Source organism: Salmo salar, chromosome 03 (genome assembly GCF_965601325.2).
Source record: "Salmo salar chromosome 03, fSalSal1, whole genome shotgun sequence".
NCBI classification, from domain to species: domain Eukaryota; kingdom Metazoa; phylum Chordata; class Actinopteri; order Salmoniformes; family Salmonidae; genus Salmo; species Salmo salar.
Window position 1 is genome coordinate 4,419,818 of NC_138293.1, and position 25,234 is coordinate 4,445,051.

Sequence of the window (25,234 nt, forward strand, 5' to 3'; positions counted from 1 at the left end):
ATGGTATGGGACTGTTTTTCATGGTTTGGGTCCCTTAGTTCCAGTTGGGGGAAATCTTAACGCTACAGCATACAATAACATTCTAAATTATTCTGTGATTCCAACTTTGTGGCAACAGATTGAGGAAGGCCCTTTCCTGTCAGCATGACAATGCCCAGGTGCACAAAGCGAGGTCCATACAGAAATGGTTTGTCGAGATCGGTGTGGAAGTACTTGACTGGCCTGCGCAGAGCCCTGACCTCAACCCCATCGAACCCCATTGGTTTAATTAACTTTGTCACATGGTGCGGTATTATGTAGTTGTGGTGATCAGGGTCAGATATACATATGGCATTGCCCTCGGCCTGTCTGTTTGATCCCTGTCTGGCATCGACCCTCGGCCTGTCTGTTTGATCCCTGTCTGGCATCGACCCTCGGCCTGTCTGTTTGATCCCTGTCTGGCATCGGCCCTCGGCCTGTCTGTTTTGATCCCTGTCTGGCATCGGCCCTCGGCCTGTCTGTTTTGATCCCTGTCTGGCATCGGCCCTCGGCCTGTCTGTTTTGATCCCTGTCTGGCATCGGCCCTCGGCCTGTCTGTTTTGATCCCTGTCTGGCATCGGCCCTCGGCCTGTCTGTTTTGATCCCTGTCTGGCATCGGCCCTCGGCCTGTCTGTTTTGATCCCTGTCTGGCATCGACCCTCGGCCTGTCTGTTTGATCCCTGTCTGGCATCGGCCCTCGGCCTGTCTGTTTGATCCCTGTCTGGCATCGGCCCTCGGCCTGTCTGTTTTGATCCCTGTCTGGCATCGGCCCTCGGCCTGTCTGTTTTGATCCCTGTCTGGCATCGGCCCTCGGCCTGTCTGTTTTGATCCCTGTCTGTCATCGACCCTCGGCCTGTCTAGCCTCGGCCTGTCTGTTTTGATCCCTGTCTGGCATCGGCCCTCGGCCTGTCTGTTTGATCCCTGTTAGGTGTCCCAAATGACAACTTGTTCTATATCCAGTGCACTACTTTTGACCATTGCCCATAGAGCTCTGTAAAGGAAATAGGGCGGCATTTGTGACGTAACTTCTCTCTTCCCTGGTGCTGCCTCTACATGTGTGGATTACTGGCTACATGTTCAAGTAGTGTGTGTGTGTGTGTGTGTGTGTGTGTGTGTGTGTGCACTTGTTTTTTTCTCTCTCTCGCTGTGTTTTTAAGTCCGTGTGAGGCTGCAGCATTCATTGTTGTCCCTCCTCCCTTCCCCACTTTAACCTCCACCCCCCCCACTCGTCTTCTCTCCTCCCTCTTCTCTATCCTCTCAGTAATCAGGCTTTTGCTCTTGCCTCCATCCTACCACTCTACAGGAGGTCTGACGGGGAGTGTTTGTGACAAAGACCTACCCCATTTTACTCTGACAGCCAGCGCAGGATAAAAGAGCTCGCCATGCCCTTCCAGCAGCATACAGATTTTTACCCACGTGACATGCTGTTTAGTCTAATGCAGCGTCTCATTCAGCGTATTAGTGTCACTCCGCTGTGTAGAGGATTAGAACTGAAGAGCTTTGGGGCTATACAATCTAAATGTCTAATTCTGTTGAAATCATAATTCTTGTGGATTGGTCCTCCCTTTTCTGAGGATTTTTGTTTAGAAAATTATCTTGTTTGAAACTTGGAGATTTGGGTCCCGAGGTATTGGCTTTACCTCACTGGGTTTAGTAGTCTTTAGCATGCAGGAGACCCGGGTTCAAATCCTAGTCTGTCACAAGGACCTATGAGCACCAACATGGGAAGTTCATAGGAGTATGTCTAATGAAAGCTGAGTATTATTATTATTATTATTATTATTATTATAAATTAAGACAAAAATGATGCATAAGCAACGGCTTTGATTTCTGGTCTAACATATAGAAAAGGGGTCTTTGGAAAACATCTACCTGAGTGTTTAAATCAGTTATCAAATTTCTAACGGAATTTCCAAATAATCTCTACTGGAATTTCTGCAATTGAATTGGCTACAAGGGGAAGTCGTAGTAGTCACAAAAACCCCAGTCATAACGTCAACAGTGAAGAGGCGACTCCGGGATGCTGACCTTCTAGGCAGAGTTGCAAAGAAAAAGCCATATCTCAGACTGGCCAATAAAAAGGAAAGATTAAGATGGGCAAAAGAACACAGATACTGGACTGAGGAACTCTGCCTAGAAGGCCAGCATCCCGGAGTCGCATCCTCACTGTTGATACTGGACAGAGGAACTCTGCCTAGAAGGGCAGCATCCCGGAGTCGCATCCTCACTGTTGATACTGGACAGAGGAACTCTGCCTAGAAGGCCAGCATCCCGGAGTCGCCTCCTCACTGTTGATACTGGACAGAGGAACTCTGCCTAGAAGGGCAGCATCCTGGAGTCGCCTCTTCACTGTTGATACTGGACAGAGGAACTCTGTCTAGAAGGGCGGCATCCCGGAGTCGCCTCTTCACTGTTGATACTGGACAGAGGAACTCTGCCTAGAAGGCCGGCATCCCGGAGTCGCCTCTTCACTGTTGATACTGGACAGAGGAACTCTGCCTAGAAGGCCGGCATCCCGGAGTCACCTCTTCACTGTTGATACTGGACAGAGGAACTCTGCCTAGAAGGCCGGCATCCCGGAGTCTCCTCCTCACTGTTGATACTGGACAGAGGAACTCTGCCTAGAAGGCCGGCATCCCGGAGTCACCTCTTCACTGTTGATACTGGACAGAGGAACTCTGCCTAGAAGGCCGGCATCCCGGAGTCGCCTCTTCACTGTTGATACTGGACAGAGGAACTCTGCCTAGAAGGGCAGCATCCCGGAGTCGCCTCCTCACTGTTGATACTGGACAGAGGAACTCTGCCTAGAAGGCCAGCATCCCGGAGTCGCCTCCTCACTGTTGATACTGGACAGAGGAACTCTGCCTAGAAGGGCAGCATCCCGGAGTCGCCTCCTCACTGTTGATACTGGACAGAGGAACTCTGTCTAGAAGGCCAGCATCCCGGAGTCGCCTCCTCACTGTTGATACTGGACAGAGGAACTCTGCCTAGAAGGGCAGCATCCCGGAGTCGCCTCCTCACTGTTGATACTGGACAGAGGAACTCTGCCTAGAAGGGCAGCATCCCGGAGTCGCCTCCTCACTGTTGATGTGTAGACTGGTGTTTTGCGGGTGACGCTGCCAGTTGAGGACTTGTGATGTGTCTGTTTCTCAAACTAGACACACTAATGTACTTGTCCTCTTGCTCAGTTGTGCACCGGGGCCTCCCTCTCCTCTTTCTATTCTGGTTAGAGCCAGTTTGCGCTGTTCTGTGAAGGGAGTAGTACACAGCGTTGTTTCTGGCCATTTTGAGCCTGTAATCGGACACACGAATGCTGATGCTCCAGATACTCAACTAGTCTAAAGAAGGACAGTTTTATTGCTTCTTTAATACTCAGAACAACAGTTTTCAGCTGTGCTAACATAATTGCAAAAGGGTTTTCTAATGATCAATTAGCCTTTTTAAAATGATAAACTTGGATTAGCTAACACAACGTGCCATTGGAACACAGGAGTGATGGTTGCTGATAATGGGCCTCTGTACGCCTATGTAGATATTCCATAAAATAATCTGCCGTTTCCAGCTTCAATAGTCATTTACAACATTAACAATGTCTACACTGTATTTCTGATCAATTTGATGTTATTTTCTTTCAAAAATAAGGACATTTCTAAGTGACCCCAAACCTTTGAACGGTCGTGTAACTATAAGAAATCTAAGATGTCAAACTATATTCAGCTATGCATGTGGTTTGCTAATCTGCTAGCTAAGTGGCTTGATGTCGGCTTTGCATGTGGTTTGCTAACTTGCTAGATGTCAGCTATGCATGTGGTTTGCTAATCTGCTAGCTAGGTGTCGGCTATGCATGTGGTTTGCTAGCTAAGTGGCTAGATGTCGGCTTTGCATGTGGTTTGCCAATCTGCTAGCTAGGTGGCTAGATGTCAGCTATGCATGTGGTTTGCCAATCTGCTAGCTAGGTGGCTAGATGTCAGCTATGCATGTGGTTTGCCAATCTGCTAGCTAGGTGGCTAGATGTCAGCTATGCATGTGGTTTGCTAACCTGCTAGCTAAGTGGCTAGGTGTCCAGATCAAGCTTCACGGTTACAACAGAGACATTCAATCCCCTCCTGGATCAAGATCCCTGTTGCCTAAATAGTTTTGTGATTTAAAAAAAAAACAAAAAAAATTAAAAAAATTTAATAATAAAAATAATATTTTTTTTATATTAAAAGTATTAGTGCACCTTGTGTGCACATTGGATAATACCATATGCCTCAGTATGATATAAAAACTCTGGATACTGCCCAACCCTACTCATCAGTGTAGCCTAGTGATGGGTTGTTCGTAAATGGACAGCTCTTCTGAACACGTCTTTTAGGTGAACGGAATCGCATTGGTGAAAGGGCCATTCAATTGGCTCCCTAATTTGCATACTGGTTAGGTTACTACTGCTTTTTGGCTGCGATCTGCACATAAATGATGAAAACGATCAATCAAGATGTTGAGAGAGAGAGTCCCATTCTGTTTATAGATGTTGAATCATCACTGCAGGGACAATAGGTAGTGGAGGGAGAGTCCCATTCTGTTGAAGATGTTGAATCATCACTGCAGGGACAATAGGTAGTGGAGAGAGAGCCTCGTTCTGGTCCACATATGACAAAAGAAAACAGATTGAAGAGTATGAAAGCTAATGTCATGATACTTATGTGGTAGTATTAAAGATATTGATATACTGTAGGCCTACTGATGTGTTTTAGTGTCATACGATGGAGTCGCCAACTGCTGCTTTCTGTTTAGCAAAGCCCCTGTTTAACACCTGCTTCATTCATCAATCATACCTGTTGGTCTATTTATGGTCACCTGACTTTGTGCGCACCCACTTTTTATACAGTCTGGGGGGGGGGGGGGTCCTCCCCCTGAAAAGTATAGTTTTTTTTTTTTACCATTTTCCTGCTATTCTATGTTTTGTTTCTCAACAGGGAGTCCATGTTTACTTGCCACAATAAATTAAATTGAAAGAGTAGACTAGTTTGTTTTGTTTTTATTTGAAACAATACCAAAGCTACACATATGCCATGTCTTGAAATATACAGACAGACGAATCAAAAGTAAATTCACATTCTTCTGACAGCCAACTTTCTAACTCCACCCATACCTTTTGAACTTTAACATTCCCTGAAGGCATAGATTGAGTAATTGTTAGTTTTACACTTAAGATATGACTCTGCAGTGGGCTGTAGAATTTTGGAATTGTATCTCCTTGTATAATAAATTCTATACATTAGTTTATACTGGATTAAGCGTAGATTTTCGTTAACTGTAATTTCGTTAGTTATGTTCCAACAGTCCCTCCATCTTGTGCCAATATCATTTTTTTTTTAAAGTCTTGGTTGCAGTAGTTTATATTTATTTCTAAGAGATTGTCAGTTGGATAGTCTCTCTGCAAGGTTTTGTATATCTTACCTATCATATGAACATCATTTTCTGACTCAAATAGGATTCCCTCAAGATGGCTCTGATGTCCAAAAGATATCAAATCAAAATTTCGTAATATTAAACTTAAATTGCATATATTTGAAAATATCTACATTAGTCATTCCAGAATGGCTTTTTAATTCTATCATGGAAGTACATTTATTTCCTGTTACCAAGTAATTTACGGTTTCTATGTCTTTAGTTTTCCATGTGGACCCATATGTATCGGTGAATTCTGAAAAGCTATCCCAAGGATTTTTACTAGGCATGCACGATATATCGGTGAAGATATCGAACGATATTAGTTAAAAATGCCAACATCGGTATCGGCCCGATGTCTAGTTTAACACCCATGTGCAAAACCAATGTCAAAGCTGACGTGCATACCTCTATATAACGCAGGTACATGACGTAATGACGCCACGTAAAATGTTACACTATACATACAACACAGCATTCCTAACCTAGCCCACAATGTCTGCTGTGTGGATCGAGCAGTCAACAAGTCCAGCAGTCATTTGAAAGAGTAACAAAATTTCAGTGAGAGACAACTCAAAGGAGAAACCCATTAATGCAAAGATAATAGAATTCATTGACCTCGATAATCAACCGTTCTCTGTCTGTTGGCTTTCGCCGACTGGTCGAGCACCGGTACGCACTACAAAGTGCGCTATTTTTCAGATGTTGCCCTACCCGGAGTTACACAGTAATATCGTCACAACATACTATGGAACCAGTTTTGGATTTTTGCGTGTCAAAGATGCATGTCAAATAACACAGTTCTATTATAGAATGTTGTTTATTCTGAATTTGCACATGCAAGCCAAGCGCCATCACTACTATCAATAGCACTCTCAAAGCTGTACAAAAAAGTCTGAAAACACCGGCCAGGAACAATCTGTTTACAATACCGTGTTGGTAATAGAGCATTATTTGTTCCACCACAACTTCTGGGGTAGCTAGCTTTAGCTTGGTACCTAGCTAGCACCAATACAACCAGCCTGAAAACAATCACCAGTAGAAACTGCTGTCATTTTCATTATTCTTAGCAATGATTTAGGAATCCTTGTAAGTAATTAGCTAGGTAGACACTTGTTGTTCGCCTATTGAAATTGAACTTCAGTTCAGTTCATGAAAATAAATAGCTAGCTAGCTACTTAACCCTGTTGCCCAAAGCTAACGTGTTAAGCAGTCAGCTAGCTTCATCTGTCTAATGAGGCTCGACCTGACCGGGTTATGTGTTGTGAAGCTAGCCACAACAAGGATTAGGCACAATAGTGGAATTTGAGGTTTGCCTTCAAAATTAAAGTACCAATTTAAAAATGATAATCACCTCCCCAGTTAGCCTATTGTGTGTATTGACATTCATATTGCACTGTACAGCTTTACCTAAGGATTGGGGATCAATGAAAAGGGGTATCAGTCTACTCAATACCCAAGATATTCTTTCCCAACGTCCTTGTCAGTTATCAGACTCCAAAACATCCACACAGTATTGTTTTTCCTTGGGACTGGTGTTCAATACACACAGGTTGACAATAAATGTGGCTCAATTTACAGTTTGAGTCCCACAATAAGAGCTACGATGCTAATGTTCTCTGGGTGTCACTGAGTAGACTGATACCCCATGTCATTGATCCACAATCCATAGGTAAGGCTGTACAGTGCTATAATCCATAGGTAAGGCTGTACAGTGCTATAATCCATAGGTAAGGCTGTACAGTGCTATAATCCATAGGTAAGGCTGTACAGTGATATAATCCATAGGTAAGGCTGTACAGTGAAATGGATATGCCCCCAATGTAATTCTAAAGTCTAATAAATCCAGTGTGATTTCAACAGATTTGTCAAATTGACTTTTGTTGATTTTATATAACATTCCAACCTCGTTTAGCATGATCTATTCAATTATGGCATAATTCTGCTATTTGTATGCATTTGCAGCTCTGTCAATGCAAGTCCACTACTGTGGCTAATCCTTATTGTGGCTAGCTTCACATAGATGGGTCCGACCACCATTAATCAAATAATAACTATAAATTAGGGTTATTTTAGATGATGACACCTAGCTATATAGTTAGCTAGGTAACTATAACTGGGGTGGCTGGCGTTTTGTAATAGAATAAACATAGATATTAACCCATAAGCGTGTTTGGGGCGGCAGGTAGCCTAGTGGTTAGAGCATTGGGCCAGTAACCGAAAGGTTGCAAGATCAAATCCCCGAGCTGACAAGGTACAAATCTGTTGTTCTGCCCCTGAACAAGGCAGTTAACCCACTGTTCCTAGGCAGTCATTGAACATAAGAATTTGTTCTTAACTGACTTGCCAAGTTAAAGGTTACACACACCTCACACTGACCAAAAAGTCATTTTTTTTTTTGTTGCTTTTACGTATTATCCCCATTACCAGTAAAACCTAATCAAAACCTATTTCATTCACTTACTTGCTGTGCTGTTTCATTGTTCAGTCGTTTCATTCTCCACCAGGATTTCCTGGGTCTTTGCGTGTCAAAAACGATATAATTTATCACTAGTTGACGTGTCAAATAACACTATTTGATCTGTCAAATAAGCTTGTTGACCAATCAGGACCTGAATATATGACTGCACGTCACATAATCATTTAACGCTTTCATTAATTTTCTACGTAGTTATTACACATTGATTACACCATCACTCGTATTTCATATGTCACAACGATTCATCGATACGTCTGCTATGATGCTGGTGAAGTTGTCTCGCGCCACTACAGTGCTGGTCATTAACAAAAAGCTAGCTAGCTCATGGATGCAAACAATGTTCTTCTCCAAAAACATAGCAAAACGACATGTCTCAGTAGTTAATTTAAAATTTAATCATTATTTAATTAGGCAAGTCAGTTAAGAACAAATTCTTATTTACAATGACGACCCACCCCCCCCCCCCCCCCCCTCCGGCCAAACCCGGACAACGCTGGGCCAATTGTGCGCCGCCCTATGGGACTCCCAATCACGGCCGGATGTGATACACCCTGGATTCGAACCAGGGACTGTAGTGACGCCTCTTGCACCAAGATGCAGTGCCTTAGACTTTTAAGAATGCTTAAAAGGCCGCTAAAATATTTAATATTATTTATCGGTGTCAGTTTTTTTTGGTGGAAAATATCAGATATAGGCCAAAAAATGTGTTAGTGATTATTGGTTCTTGTATAATCTTTAATTTTCTTCCATGTAGTTAGTGTTCAGGTGAAAACTATGATCCCTTATTGATGTCACCTGTTAAATCCACTTCAATCAGTGTAAATGAAGGATTTTTAAGCTTTGAGACATGGATTGTGGTTGTGTCCCATTCAGAGGGTGAACGGGCAAGACAAAAGGTTTTAAGTGCCTTTTTGAACAGGGTATGGTAGTAGGTGCCAGGCGCAGAAGTTTGTGTCAAGGACTGCGACACTGCTGGGTTTTCAGTTTCCCGTGTGTATCAAGAACGGTCCACCAGCCAAAGGACATCCAGCCAACTTGACACAACTAATGGGAAGCATTGGAGTCATCATGGGCCAGCATCCCTGTGGAACACTTTCAATATTAGGGAAGTGTTCTTAATGTTTTGTCGCAAGTAAAAGTCTTGGGTGACGAGTTGTTTGTCTGGAAGCTTAAAACCATTATCCGACTTTATTCCATCAGTTTTATTTATTTATTATAAATTCTTATGACCGAGTATACTTTTTTAAAGAATGTCTTCGGCGGGGTAATTGGTATTATCGAGAATGAAGATAACTTTGGGAGCCATGCCATTCTGAAGAGGTTTATTCTACCTGTAAGATTTATGGGACGATTGTTCCATTTTATTATATCTGCTTTTATTTGTTTGTCACTTATTAACCTCCCTAAGTATTTATGTTTTGTGGTCTACTTAAAGGATTGCTGTAGATCATAAATTATTTCATATTTTTCCATATAAATGTTATATCCTGAGATTTTAGTGTATTCTGGGTGTTCCACGAAAATGTGCATATGAAAATCATAACTGGCACGCAGATGGGTAGAAATGGTAAGATCGGACAAGGTTGCCTGCCCTTGGTGAAGCTAGTTACTGGCAACGTCAGGAGTTTTAAATGCAGAATTTGAAGGTGAGCAGCAGCAGCTGGAGGAGAAGGGGTCAGGAAGAGGTTTATCTCTTCTGGTTAGGTTATATTGATCTCTGGCTCCCTCTTGTGTCATAATTATTTAATCACAGTGCTTAAAGCATCAGACAAGCACGGTAGCATACATATAGTTGATTTTATTAACATAGAGGGTGTCTATATAGGGGGGAAAAAACTATCGATTCGTCAAAAGATCAGACTGCTCTCGGGTGACCAAGATTTTTTTTTTTATGTTGTTGTCAGGGACAACCCTAGTACATGTTTACCTCCATTTCCTGGTGCTCATCCGAACACACACAACAGTACTGTGTGTGTGTGTATATATATATATGTGTATCTATATATATATATAGGGTGTGTGTGTGTGTGTGTGTGTGTGTATATATGTAGATAGATCTATCTATCTCTCAAAGTTATTGTTGTTCTGTGTTATTTGTCCTGTTATGTTTTTCTCTCTGCGTTGTTGGGACCGTGGGAGTTAAAGCTATTAGTCCTGTTTACGAAGCATGTGACAAACTTTAATTCATAACTTTACAATTCAAAATGACTGAAAAAAAATATGTCTTTCTACTCCAATATCACAACTGATTTTTACCGTTCTGGGAGGTGAAGTGGAATTGAATAATTTAGATGTGTATTTTGGATCAGAGGCCTGTCCACAACTCAAGCTCGTTCCAGAAACTCCTTGACTGGCTACTTTTTCTATTTGTCTCGCTACTCTGTACGTACGGAAAACACTGTGTAGTATTATTGACATCCTTACCGTTGTTGTTGTTGTAGGTCCACGATGACTGTGCTGGGCCGTAGCTAGGCACGCGGTGGGAGGGAGGGCGGCCAAGATGGCGGCCGCACCACCAGCACAATGCACCATGGCCAAACCTGGGACAGACCGAGATGGAGCCATGGTCGCGAAGAAGGTATGCTATACAGTTCCTTTTAGAAACTATTCACACCTATCGACTTTTCCCCACATTTTGCTGTGTTACAGCTTGAATTTAAAATGTAGTCAAATGAGAGAGAGAGAAAATTCGCTGGCCTACACGCAATACCCCATAATGTCAAAGTGGAATTATGTATCTCTACATTTTTACAAATTTAATTAAAAATGAAAATGTCTTGAGTCTATTAGTGTTCAACCCCTTTGTTATGGCCTAAATAAGTTCAAGAGTACAAATGTGCTTAACAATAGTAGTGTTTAACATGATGTTTGAATGACTACCTCATCTCTGTACCCCACACATACAACTATCTGTAAGGTCCCTCAGTCGAGCAGGGAATTTTAAACACTGATTCAACCACAAAGACCAGGGAGGTTTTCCAATGCCTCGCAAAGAAGTGCACAGATTGGTGGATGGGTAAAACATTTAAAAAGCAGACATTTGAATATCACTTTGAGCATGGTGAAGTTATAAATTACACTTTGGATGGTGTATCAATACACCCAGTCACTACAAAGATACAGGCGTCCTTCCTGACTCAGTTGCCAGAGAGGAAGGAAACTGCTCAGGGATTTTACCATGATACCAATGGTGACATTAAAACAGCTACAGAGCTTAATGGCTGTGATGGGAGAACACTGAGGATGGATCAACAACATTATAGTTACTCCACAATACTAACATAATTGACAGTATTAAGAAGGAAGCCTGTACAGAATAAAAATATTGTCCTGCTGCAAGGTGAATTAATCTGACTGACCCAGATTTTCCTCTAGGATTTTGCTTGTTTCTTTTTCATCCTGAAAAACTACCCCAGTCCTTAACGATTACAAGCATACCCATAACATGATGCAGCCACCACTATGCTTCAAAATATGGAGAGTGGTACTGTGTTGTATTGGGTTTGCCCCGAACATAACACTTTTGTATTCAGGACAAAAAGTGAATTTGCTTTGCCACATTTTCTTGCAGTATTACTTTAGTGCCTTATTGCAAAGGACGGGGGGGGAGTTGTTCAGGATAAAAAAAGAAACGAAATGGAGCTAAGCACAGGAAAAATCCTAGAGGAAAACCTGGGTCAGTCTGAGATGATGAATTCACCTTTCAGCAGGACAATAACATAAAAACACAAAACCAAATCTACACTGGAGTTACATACCAAGAAGACGGTGAATGTTCCTGAGTGGCCAAGTTAGTTTTGACTTAAATCTGCTTGAAAATCTATAGCAAGACCTGGAAAAACGGTTGTCTAGCAATGATCAACAACCAATTTGACAGAGATTGAATTAAGTGTTAAAGAACAAATGGGCAAATGTTGCGCAATCCAGGTGTGGAAAACTATTCGAGACTCACCCAGAAAGATTCACAACTGTAATCGCTGCCAAAGGTGGTTCTAACGTGTGAACAGGTATACACAGCTCTTCTTCCTTAGGTACTTTTTCACTTCCTGGCCTCTACCACCCTAGGCACTTCTCCTTTTCTCAATGGGTGTAGGATTCTGAATAGGACAAATGTAAATAATTTTTAAGTTCACATTACAATGGAATAATACAATAAGTCAAAACGTTTTTTATTGGCCTAATTTGGACTTAACTCTTAATTCTTTCGTTTTTTTTTTTCCTTCTCCAGAACAAAGATAAGATTTCCCCGTTCACCAAGACTCTGAAGCTGGACCGGAGTAAGTTGTTGGGTGTTAAGGAAGGAACACCACCAAAGTCTTCCATGAAACGCAAACTGTCCTTCACCATGAGCACCCCTCGCAACGAGGAGAGACACTCAGACACAGGTACGACCCACAAGCTACTCACCTGGCTGCTACGCAACTGTGTGTGAGAAGACGATGGGGTATCTTTTATTTTCCATAAATATCCTCTTGTGCCGTCTTCATGAATAGTGTGTGTGTATATAAAATTAAGCATTAAGGCCAGAGGGATGTGGTATATGGCCAATATACCACGGCAAGGGGCTGTTCTTATGCACGACGCAACGCGGTTACAGCCCTTAGTCGTGGAATATTGGCCATATACCACACTCCCACACAGGTTATCGTATATACATGTTATCCTATGTACAGGTAGTATATACAGGTTATACTACAGTGCATTCGGAAAGTATTCAGACCCCTTCACTTTTTCCACATTTTGTTACGTTACAGCCTTTTTCTAAAATGGATTAAATAGTTTTGTTCACTCATCAATCTACACACAATACCCCTTAATGAGGTCACAATACCCCTTAATGAGGTCACAATACCCCTTAATGAGGTCACAATACCCCTTAATGACGTCACAATACCCCTTAATGAGGTCACAATACCCCATAATGACAAAAAACATTACATTTACACATTTAAATATTCAGACCCTTTACTCAGTACTTTGTTGATGCAGCTTTGGTAGCGATTACAGCCTCCAGTCTTCTTGGGTATGACGCTACAAGCTTGGCACACCTGTATTTGGGGAGTTTCTCCCATGCTCCTGCTGCAGATCATCTCAAGCTCTGTCAGGTTGGAGAGATGTTAGATCGGGTTAAATTCGGCGCCAGTGTTCATTCTCATTTTTTCCCCCCGACACTGATCAAATTTCAGGTCTACTGAGCGCAAACTTGCTGTGAACACTGAGGCTGTACCGCTTTAAGTTAGTTTGAAGTGGTCAAGTAGGCTACTGTGGCTATTTGATCATAATGTAGGGTCACCTCCTATAAGTATCTTGGGAATTAGTTAGAAGAAAAGCTGAATTTTAAAGAAACCCTCTCGAATAATTGCATCCCTGTATAATGAAGAAAAAAAACACTGAACTGATTGACAGATTTTAATAAGCAGAGACAACCTATCAGAATAGCCTACCATTAAAAACAATGGAGAAAATGCATCCCGTAACATTTTAACATGGAAATAGCTGTTCTATCATTTAATGTACAATGTACAGTAGCAGCCAATGTGTGGGTGTTCAATGTAGGTCCTACATTCCATGAGACTTTTGAGAGGGAAAAAAAACATGCAGGGCTTGACATTAACCTGTTTATCCACTTGTCCTTCAGACAAAGAGGGGACTGAAAAGGTTGTGTTTGATGCAGGAAACAACTTTTATAAAATACAGTATTGTTCCCATAGCGTTATTACAGGGAATCAGATAAATTATGCTCCTTTCTGCCTATTGGCTACTTAGGCTTGAATAAGCTGTCTTTTTTACATTTTAGTCATTTAGCAGACGCTCTTATCCAGAGCGACTTACAGTAGTGAATGCATACATTACATATATTTACAACACTGCTCCTTTAAGACACACAAAGAAAACTCTACCTGACTGGCTTTTCAAAGATGCCTAGACATGTACATGTTTTGTGCTTTTGTAGGAAACAATCATTCTCCTATTGCTGACTACAAATTAATAATAACTGGCCTACTCACTAACTAGCAAAGGATATGAACAAGATGTGCACACTTGTCTACGTGCAACTCTTGCTTTGATCTCAAAACAAGCTCGATTTTTTTTTTTTTTTTTTTTCAAAGCCTCCCATTTGCCATTTTAAGTGCATAGGCTATAGTCAACGGTATACACGTCAGAGGCCGTACGTCTGTGAGCTGAAACACAGCCAGACCATGTTCTAAAAATTCACATGAAAATGGCTAAAAAGCAACAAATTTGAAGTTTTTTTTATTTATAAATTTTTTTGGTACAGTCTAATCAAAGTCCAGACCTAATTGCAATCGAGATGTTGTGGCAGGACTTGAAATGAGCAGTTCATGCTTTTAAAACCCACAAATGTCGCTGAGTTAAAGCAGTTCTGCATTGAAGAGTGGGCCAACATTTCCTCCACAGTGACGTGAGAGACTGATCAACAGCTACAGGAAGTGTTTGGTTGGAGTCGTTACAGCTAAAGGTGGCACAACCAGTAATTGAGTGTAAAGGGGGCAATTACTTTTTCCACACAGGGGAATTGGGTGTTGCGTAACTTTTGTTTATGAAATAAATGAAAATAGTATTTTTGTTATTTGTTCACTCAGGTGCCTTTAATCTAATATTAGGTTTTGGTTGAAGATCTGATAACCTTCAGTATCATAAATATGCAAAAGTTGGGGAAAATACTTTTTCACAGGATTGTAGGAGCTACCGAATGTTGTTTTTTTTCCCCCTTTTTTGTCAGTTTGGACATTTTACAAGCGAATTTGAACGAGAGACATTGTGCAAATGAACAAAGTTTTTCGACTGATGTTTGTCTGAAATGAAGAACCATAATGGAGGGGGGGGATGCAAAGAAAACAAGATGGTTGCAGCTATACAAATAACTCATCCAATGGGCTTTTGACTTCTCAAACATGGCAGAAAGCTAACACGTCACCTTATTAATTCAGCCACTTTAGGGAGAAGAACTGTGTGATACTTGCCTTGGTTTCTTGTTGTTGCCCAGCCAATGCACATGTACATGCGGACTAGTCAAAGCAAATAAACGTTGTCTTCGAGACATGTCACTTGCCTGTTCGGCCAGCCACATTCTACCAAATAGTTTAGTTACTGGCCCATCGATCTTAACCGCTAGGCTACCTGCTGCCCCGTCCCTACTCTTAACCGCTAGGCTGCCCCGTCCCTACTCTTAACCGCTAGGCTGCCTGCTGCCCCGTCCCTACTCTTAACCGCTAGGCTGCCTGCTGCCCCGTCCCTACTCTTAACCGCTAGGCTGCCTGCTGCCCCATCCCTACTCTTAACCGCTAGGCTGCCTGCTGCCCCGTCCCTACTCTTAACCGCTAGGCTGCCCCGTCCCTACTCTTAACCGCTAGGCTGCCCCGTCCCTACTCTTAACCGCTAGGCTGCCCCGTCCCTACTCTTAACCGCTAGGCTGCCTGCTGCCCCGTCCCTACTCTTAACCGCTAGGCTGCCTGCTGCCCCGTCCCTACTCTTAACCGCTAGGCTACCTGCTGCCCCGTCCCTACTCTTAACCGCTAGGCTACCTGCTGCCCCGTCCCTACTCTTAACCGCTAGGCTGCCCCGTCCCTACTCTTAACCGCTAGGCTACCTCTAGCTAACATGGGAGCATTTGAATTGAACATGCTGCTATGCTAGTTGTGTTATTTTTGTGGAGCAAGATAAAGGGAAGCAACAGCCCACACCACCCTGGATCTTCACTGTCTCCATGTAGTGTACTCATGACCAGGGCTGTTGCGGTGACCATATTACCGCCACACCGGTAGTCCTGAGTCATGACCGCAGTAAAATTCCATATGACCGTTGAGTCACAGTAATCTCTCCTCTTATGCACTCTGGACTAAAGAACATTGCGTCCTAATGTCCTGGTACTCAGTCCAGAGTGCATAAGAGACGAGAGCTGAGTACCGGGCCATTAGGACCCGACGGCCGTTAGTGCTGAGTACCGGGCCATTAGGACCCGACAGCCGTTAGTGCTGAGTACCGGGCCATTAGGACCCGACGGTCGTTAGTGCTGAGTACCGGGCCATTAGGACCCGATGGTTGTTCGTCCAGAGTGTGTAAATAGACGATAGCTAACGGCCGTCGTGTCCTAATGGCCTGGTACTCAGCTCTCTTGTCACTCTAACCGATCTGACATCAATGTAATCGAAAATTACATCACAATTATCATAACAGTACAATTTCTTTTTAAAACTCACTAAACTGTGATCGATTAATTTTTGAAGAAAGAAGTTCAACAACAGATTTGAAACAGTGGAAAACAACATGGTTGTGGACGTTTCGAAGCGAAACGTAAAGAAATAGACAGATTTCTAAGGCGCTGATTTCATTAAAAACACTCATATGCATATTAGAACCTGTGCATATGAGCCCAAGCCCCCCCCCCAAAAATATATATATAAAAAAAAAAAATCAAACCTGAATTGAAATTATGATTGTGTCCTTTATACAATACATAAACTACCGCATATAAGGCAGAACAATGTGTTTTTTGGTACATAATTAGTCTAGCCTGTTGTAGACTGTATTATTATGCTGGATGGACTAGTTACCACCTCCATGCTACTCTCCCAAATGTTCTATCTATGAGTCTGGGAGAGAACATATAGGCCTTGTTGATTTCTCTGATTGTACCAGGGCGGGGCTTACAGAGTTAGCCAACAATTTATAGTGAATTTTATTTTTGAATAGCCTAGTAATGGGGCTTTTTTATTTTATATTTTTTAACAAATATTTTCATTATTAATAGCTACATGACCTTTTTTAGCTACAGAATCTCTCACCACCAGGAGTTTCTATTTCCTCTTCCTCTTCATTACTTTCTCGAGCGCGCAGAGAAAGAGACCGTCAACTGTTTAATGAAATATATGTTTTGTTGTGAAAACGTTGTTACTATCCATGTTCCCAAACAGATTTCACTTGGTTTCCCAATAGCATCACTAGGTAGCTACAGGAACAGGGTTGGACAGCCAATAGCATCACTAGGTAGCTACAGGAACACGGTTGGACAGCCAATAGCATCACTAGGTAGCTACAGGAACAGGGTTGGACAGCCAATAGCATCAATAGGTAGCTACAGGGTTGGAGAGCCAATAGCATCACTAGGTAGCTACAGGAACAGGGTTGGACAGCCAATAGCATCACTAGGTAGCTGCAGGAACAGGGTTGGACAGCCAATAGCATCACTAGGTAGCTACAGGAACAGGGTTGGACAGCCAATAGAATCACTAGGTAGCTACAGGAACAGGGTTGGACAGCCAATAGCATCAATAGGTAGCTACAGGGTTGGAGAGCCAATAGCATCACTAGGTAGCTACAGGAACAGGGTTGGACAGCCAATAGAATCACTAGGTAGCTACAGGAACAGGGTTGGACAGCCAATAGAATCACTAGGTAGCTACAGGAACAGGGTTGGACAGCCAATAGCATCAATAGGTAGCTACAGGGTTGGAGAGCCAATAGCATCACTAGGTAGCTACAGGAACAGGGTTGGAGAGCCAATAGCATCACTAGGTAGCTACAGGAACAGGGTTGGACAGCCAATAGAATCACTAGGTAGCTACAGGAACAGAGTTGGACAGCCAATAGCATCACTAGGTAACTACAGGAACAGGGTTGGACAGCCAATAGCATCACTAGGTAGCTACAGGAACAGGGTTGGACAGCCAATAGCATCACTAGGTAGCTACAGGAACAGGGTTGGACAGCCAATAGCATCACTAGGTAGCTACAGGAACAGGGTTGGACAGCCAATAGCATCACTAGGTAGCTACAGGAACAGGGTTGGACAGCCAATAGCATCACTAGGTAGCTACAGGAACAGGGTTGGAGAGCCAATAGAATCACTAGGTAGCTACAGGAACAGGGTTGGACAGCCAATAGAATCACTAGGTAGCTACAGGAACAGGGTTGGACAGCCAATAGCATCACTAGGTAGCTACAGGAACAGGGTTGGACAGCCAATAGAATCACTAGGTAGCTACAGGAACAGGGTTGGACAGCCAATAGCATCACTAGGTAGCTACAGCAACAGGGTTGGAGAGCCAATAGCATCAATAGGTAGCTACAGGGTTGGAGAGCCAATAGCATCACTAGGTAGCTACAGGAACACGGTTGGACAGCCAATAGCATCACTAGGTAGCTACAGGAACAGGGTTGGACAGCCAATAGCATCACTAGGTAGCTACAGGAACAGGGTTGGACAGCCAATAGCATCAATAGGTAGCTACAGGGTTGGAGAGCCAATAGCATCAATAGGTAGCTACAGGAACAGGGTTGGACAGCCAATAGAATCACTAGGTAGCTACAGGAACAGAGTTGGACAGCCAATAGCATCACTAGGTAGCTACAGGAACAGGGTTGGACAGCCAATAGCATCACTAGGTAGCTACAGGAACAGGGTTGGACAGCCAATAGCATCACTAGGTAGCTACAGGAACAGGGTTGGACAGCCAATAGCATCACTAGGTAGCTACAGGAACACGGTTGGACAGCCAATAGCATCGCTAGGTAGCTACAGGAACACGGTTGGACAGCCAATAGCATCACTAGGTATCTACAGGAACAGGGTTGGACAGCCAATAGCATCACTAGGTAGCTACAGGAACAGGGTTGGAGAGCCAATAGCATCAATAGGTAGCTACAGGGTTGGAGAGCCAATAGCATCACTAGGTAGCTACAGGAACAGGGTTGGACAGCCAATAGCATCACTAGGTAGCTACAGGAACAGGGTTGGACAGCTAATAGAATCACTAGGTAGCTACAGGAACAGAGTTGGACAGCCAATAGCATCACTAGGTAGCTACAGGAACAGGGTTGGACAGCCAATAGCATCACTAGGTAGCTACTGGAACAGGGTTGGACAGCCAATAGCATCACTAGGTAGCTACAGGAACAGGGTTGGACAGCCAATAGCATCACTAGGTAGCTACAGGAACAGGGTTGGACAGCCAATAGCATCACTAGGTAGCTACAGGAACAGGGTTGGACAGCCAATGGCATCACTAGGTAGCTACAGGAACAGGGTTGGACAGCCAATAGCATCACTAGGTAGCTACAGGAACAGGGTTGGACAGCCAATAGCATCACTAGGTAGCTACAGGAACAGGGTTGGACAGCCAATAGCATCACTAGGTAGCTACAGGAACAGGGTTGGACAGCCAATAGCATCACTAGGTAGCTACAGGAACAGGGTTGGACAGCCAATAGCATCGCTAGGTAGCTACAGGAACAGGGTTGGACAGCCAATAGCATCACTAGGTAGCTACAGGAACAGGGTTGGACAGCCAATAGCATACAGAGTTTGGGTGGAATATCACGTGTAGGTCAGCAAGAGGCCGCCGGCGGAGGGGAGAGTTTTGATGGATCCCAGCTGTTTATTTCTCAGCTGGTTTTATTAAACCCATGCTATAAAACCGGAGTCGTCTACCCGGCATGATATGGTTAACTTAATACGTTTTTATTTTAATTTCTCGACTTTCTTAAATCAATCAATAGCCGCATCGTTCAGCCCATTTGATTTCTAAGGTTTGTATCATTCACAACCAAAGTTGGCCAAATAACTCAATCTAGCGAATAGGACCTGTTTTCAAATAAACACTTTTTACGCTCAACATCGCCACTTCATATGCGCACTCGCTCCGGAATGGGAAAATGTATATTTTCTATTTTATTTAGCTAAATTCAAATATATTCTTCTTATTGTAAAATCATATGAAATAAATGCTTGGGACTTATATGCTTATATCTTGTCAGCTAAATGAACAAGCCGACAGTCTATATCATGGATAATAGCCAGACAACATACAGTATCTAGTCTGATAAATGAACAAGTCTACAGTCTATATCATAGCCAGATAACATACAGTATCTAGTCTGATAAATGAACAAGTCTACAGTCTATATCATAGCCAGATAACATACAGTATCTAGTCTGATAAATGAACAAGTCTACAGTCTATATCATAGCCAGATAACATACAGTATCTAGTCTGATAAATGAACAAGTCTACAGTCTATATCATGGATAATAGCCAGATAACATACAGTATCTAGTCTGATAAATGAACAAGTCTACAGTCTATATCATAGAGAATAGCCAGATAACATACAGTATCTAGTCTGATAAATGAACAAGTCTACAGTCTATATCATAGAGAATAGCCAGATAACATACAGTATCTAGTCTGATAAATGAACAAGTCTACAGTCTATATCATAGAGAATAGCCAGATAACATACAGTATCTAGTCTGATAAATGAACAAGTCTACAGTCTATATCATAGAGAATAGCCAGATAACATACAGTATCTAGTCTGATAAATGAACAAGTCTACAGTCTATATCATAGAGAATAGCCAGATAACATACAGTATCTAGTCTGATAAATGAACAAGTCTACAGTCTATATCATAGAGAATAGCCAGATAACATACAGTATCTAGTCTGATAAATGAACAAGTCTACAGTCTATATCATAGAGAATAGCCAGATAACATACAGTATCTAGTCTGATAAATGAACAAGTCTACAGTCTATATCATAGAGAAGCCAGATAACATACAGTATCTAGTCTGATAAATGAACAAGTCTACAGTCTATATCATAGAGAATAGCCAGATAACATACAGTATCTAGTCTGATAAATGAACAAGTCTACAGTCTATATCATAGAGAATAGCCAGATAACATACAGTATCTAGTCTGATAAATGAACAAGTCTACAGTCTATATCATAGCCAGATAACATACAGTATCTAGTCTGATAAATGAACAAGTCTACAGTCTATATCATAGAGAATAGCCAGATAACATACAGTATCTAGTCTGATAAATGAACAAGTCTACAGTCTATATCATAGAGAATAGCCAGATAACATACAGTATCTAGTCTGATAAATGAACAAGTCTACAGTCTATATCATAGAGAATAGCCAGATAACATACAGTATCTAGTCTGATAAATGAACAAGTCTACAGTCTATATCATAGAGAATAGCCAGATAACATACAGTATCTAGTCTGATAAATGAACAAGTCTATATCATAGAGAATAGCCAGATAACATACAGTATCTAGTCTGATAAATGAACAAGTCTACAGTCTATATCATAGCCAGATAACATACAGTATCTAGTCTGATAAATGAACAAGTCTACAGTCTATATCATAGAGAATAGCCAGATAACATACAGTATCTAGTCTGATAAATGAACAAGTCTACAGTCTATATCATAGCCAGATAACATACAGTATCTAGTCTGATAAATGAACAAGTCTACAGTCTATATCATAGAGAATAGCCAGATAACATACAGTAGAGACCAACTCATATTCTGTTCTTCTGAAAAACATTTTCTTCGTATCATAACGTTTCTTTAGACCTGATCCGAAGGCGCATAGCAGCGTGGACAATAACCGACTAACATGTCATGACCTCCGCAGCCCTTCTCATCACTGATCGTCTGTGTTTTGTGTGTGAATGAGCGTTTTTGCGAGAAAGATCGGCGTGCCTTAATGCTGTGCTTTCTGCCTGCTTTCCTCTCCTTTCTCCCTCTCCTCTCCCTACCTCTCCTCTACTCTCCTCTCTCTCCTCCCTCTTCCCTTCTCTTCCCCCTTACTGCTCCTCTCCTCTTCCTCCTCCAACCCTCCCGTGTCTCTGCTCTGCCCAGTAGATGAGTCAGTCCCAGACCAGTCCACTGAGTCCTGGGTAGAGTCTGAGGGGAGGTTAGTGACTCCCTGCAGGATGTACTCAGCAGGTAACTGTCACTGCAGCTTTGGCCTGGGTCCTCTAGACGTGTTGTGTGTGTATGTAGGTGTCTTGTCTCCACGTAGTGACTTCAGCAGCATGTACGCCACACTATCTGCTGTGTTGTAAACACACACACACACATACACGTGTGTTGTGTGTCTTGTCCTGGATCAGCCCGGTCCTGCAACTCGGTCACATCACGTCAGGTCTACCCCACGCTGCTGTGCTACACTGTAAACGCACATGAGCCCTGCACCTCCTACCTGCTCTCTCTGGCTTCACCCTGCCTGCCTCCCTGCTCTCTCTGGCTTCACCCTGCATCTCCTCCCTGCCTCCCTGCTCTCTCTGGCTTCACCCTGCATCTCCTCCCTGCCTACCTGCTCTCTCTGGCTTCACCCTGCATCTCCCTGCCTACCTGTTCTCTCTGGCTTCATCCTGCATCTCCCTGCCTACCTCCCTGCTCTCTCTGGCTTCATCCTGCATCGCCTCCCTGCTCTCTCTGGGTTCATCCTGCATCTCCTCCCTGCCTCCCTGCTCTCTCTGGCTTTACCCTGCCTGCCTCCCTGCTCTCTCTGGCTTCACCCTGCCTGCCTCCCTGCTCTCTCTGGCTTCACCCTGCCTGCCTACCTGCTCTCTCTGGCTTCACCCTGCCTGCCTACCTGCTCTCTCTGGCTTCATCCTGCCTACCTCCTGCCTGCCTCCCTGCTCTCTCTGGCTTCACCCTGCCTGCCTCCCTGCTCTCTCTGGCTTCACCCTGCCTGCCTCCCTGCTCTCTCTGGCTTCATCCTGCATCTCCTCCCTGCCTGCCTGCCTGCTCTCTCTGGCTTCATCCTGCATCTCCTCCCTGCCTGCCTGCCTGCTCTCTCTGGCTTCATGCTGCATCTCCTCCCTGCCTGCCTGCTCTCTCTGGCTTCATCCTGCATCTCCTCCCTGCCTCCCTGCTCTCTCTGGCTTCATGCTGCATCTCCTCCCTGCCTCCCTGCTCTCTCTGGCTTCATCCTGCACCTCCTCCCTGCCTGCCTGCTCTCTCTGGCTTCATCCTGCACCTCCTCCCTGCCTACCTGCTCTCTCTGGCTTCATCCTGCACCTCCTCCCTGCCTGCCTGCTCTCTCTGGCTTCACCCTGCATCTCCTCCCTGCCTGCTCTCTCTGGCTTCATCCTGCATCTCCTCCCTGCCTCCCTGCTCTCTCTGGCTTCATGCTGCATCTCCTCCTTGCCTCCCTGCTCTCTCTGGCTTCATCCTGCATCTCCTCCCTGCTCTCTCTGGCTTCATGCTGCATCTCCTCCCTGCCTCCCTGCTCTCTCTGGCTTCATCCTGCATCTCCTCCCTGCCTCCCTGCTCTCTCTGGCTTCATGCTGCATCTCCTCCCTGCCTCCCTGCTCTCTCTGGCTTCATCCTGCCTACCTCCTCCCTGCCTCCCTGCTCTCTCTGGCTTCATCCTGCATCGCCTCCCTGCTCTCTCTGGCTTCATGCTGCATCTCCTCCCTGCCTCCCTGCTCTCTCTGGCTTCATCCTGCATCGCCTCCCTGCTCTCTCTGGCTTCATGCTGCATCTCCTCCCTGCCTCCCTGCTCTCTCTGGCTTCATGCTGCATCTCCGCCCTGCCTCCCTGCTCTCTCTGGCTTCATACTGCATCTCCTCCCTGCCTCCCTGCTCTCTCTGGCTTCATCCTGCCTACCCTCCTCCCTGCCTCCCTGCTCTCTCTGGCTTCATGCTGCATCTCCTCCCCTGCCTCCCTGCTCTCTCTGGCTTCATGCTGCACCTCCTCCCTGCCTCCCTGCTCTCTCTGGCTTCATCCTGCATCGCCTCCCTGCTCTCTCTGGCTTCATCCTGCATCGCCTCCCTGCTCTCTCTGGCTTCATCCTGCATCTCCTCCCTGCCTCCCTGCTCTCTCTGGCTTCATGCTGCATCTCCTCCCTGCCTCCCTGCTCTCTCTGGCTTCATGCTGCACCTCCTCCCTGCCTCCCTGCTCTCTCTGGCTTCATCCTGCATCGCCTCCCTGCTCTCTCTGGCTTCATCCTGCATCGCCTCCCTGCTCTCTCTGGCTTCATCCTGCATCTCCTCCCTGCCTCCCTGCTCTCTCTGGCTTCATGCTGCATCTCCTCCCTGCCTCCCTGCTCTCTCTGGCTTGCTAGCCTGCTCACGTCATACGTATGTTGCTGACTTGATCGTATTATTAGTGATGAAGAGGGGATACCAAGAAGCTAAGCACTTTGCTCACTACAAAGAATGATTTTTCTTTGCTCCCCCCTACTTGCTAACAGTTTTGTTTTTGCGTGTGATGGAGCAATATTGTGCGAAAGATGAGGTTGGGGGGAGAACCACTGTGTCACCTGTTGTTGATCTTGGCTGTGTCCCAAATGGCACCCTGTCCCCCTATATAGTGCACTACTTTTGGCCAGGCTCCATAGGGCTCAGGTGCACTATATTGGGAATAGGGTGCAATTTGGGATTCAAACCTTGTTGGTTTGGAAGATAGGTGTATTTGTCTAGTTTCTAAGTCTAACCCTGTTGCCTGTCCTAACTCTGTAGATAAAGATGGCCCGGATAAGAAGAAAGTCAAGAAGGAGTCTGGGGGGAGTAAAAAGGCCCCTGTTAATCTTCTGTTTGGTTACCCGCTGTCGGAACGGAAGCAGATGGCCTTACTGATGCAGATGACCGCCAGGGACAACAGCCCAGGTTAGTCACAATACATTCATGCCCTGTCTCTCTCCCTCACCCTCCCTCCCTCTCCCTTACCCTCTCTCCCTCTCTCTTACCCTCTCTCCCTCTCTCTTACCCTCTCTCCCTCTCTCTTACCCTCTCTCTTTCCCTGTCCTGTCTCCTCGTATCAGCCTTTAGGGATGTGGATAAGGACTATAGTTATCATAAGGATGAGTCGTAATGCTAAACAACAGCCTTAAAGATAATGGACCTCCCAGCGTCAGTTTGTTTTGGTTGAGTGTTAGATCATCTCTTGTCTTTTGACTCCTTTCTCTCTCTCTCACCTCCCCTCCTCCTCAGACTCGACCCCTAGCAAACCATCCCAGGCTCCCTCGGTGCAGAAGAAGCTCCCTAGCAACTCGGCCTCCAGAGCGAGGGACAAGGTGAACAAGAGGAACGAGCGTGGAGAGACGCCGCTACACATGGCCGCCATACGGGGGGATGCCAAACAGGTCAAGGAGCTTATCAGCCTCGGGGCTGACGTCAACATTAAAGACTTTGCAGGTATAGGAACACCTGGCCACCTTTGATACAATGATAAGGGTCTTTTTTTTTTTTTTTTTTATAGTGCAGAGATTTGCAGAAGTGTTGAGGATTCAGTTCATACTCAATGTTACGTTGTCCAGTAGTACTTGTTTAAATGTATCTCATAGAAACAATGAATTAAGTATTTCATAGGTTAGTACTGTGTAGTATGGGGCGGCAGGTAGCCTAGTGGTTGCAGCGTTGGGCCAGTAAACGAAAGGTTGCTAGATCGAATCCCTGAGCTGACAAGGTAAAAATTTGTCGTTCTGCCCCTGAACAAGGCAGTTAACCCACTGTTCCT

The 25,234-nt window shown here is 44.2% G+C and overlaps 1 protein-coding gene across 5 annotated transcripts in view; it reads left to right on the forward strand.

The window, feature by feature from the left end:
* Positions 1 to 25,234, forward strand: part of ankrd12 (ankyrin repeat domain 12) — a 52,601-nt gene that overhangs the window by 17,213 nt on the left and 10,154 nt on the right. For 3 of the 5 annotated variants that reach the window (XM_045714421.2, XM_045714422.2, XM_082973199.1), the window contains 5 exons: positions 10,372 to 10,508; positions 12,159 to 12,315; positions 21,629 to 21,712; positions 24,238 to 24,384; positions 24,709 to 24,912. In XM_045714421.2, coding sequence (XP_045570377.1) covers positions 10,431 to 10,508; positions 12,159 to 12,315; positions 21,629 to 21,712; positions 24,238 to 24,384; positions 24,709 to 24,912 — 670 coding nt within the window. In that variant the 5' untranslated portion in view covers positions 10,372 to 10,430. The remainder of the gene's footprint in view (positions 1 to 10,371; positions 10,509 to 12,158; positions 12,316 to 21,628; positions 21,713 to 24,237; positions 24,385 to 24,708; positions 24,913 to 25,234) is intronic. The other 2 variants (XM_045714423.2, XM_082973200.1) reach the window with 1 other exon arrangement.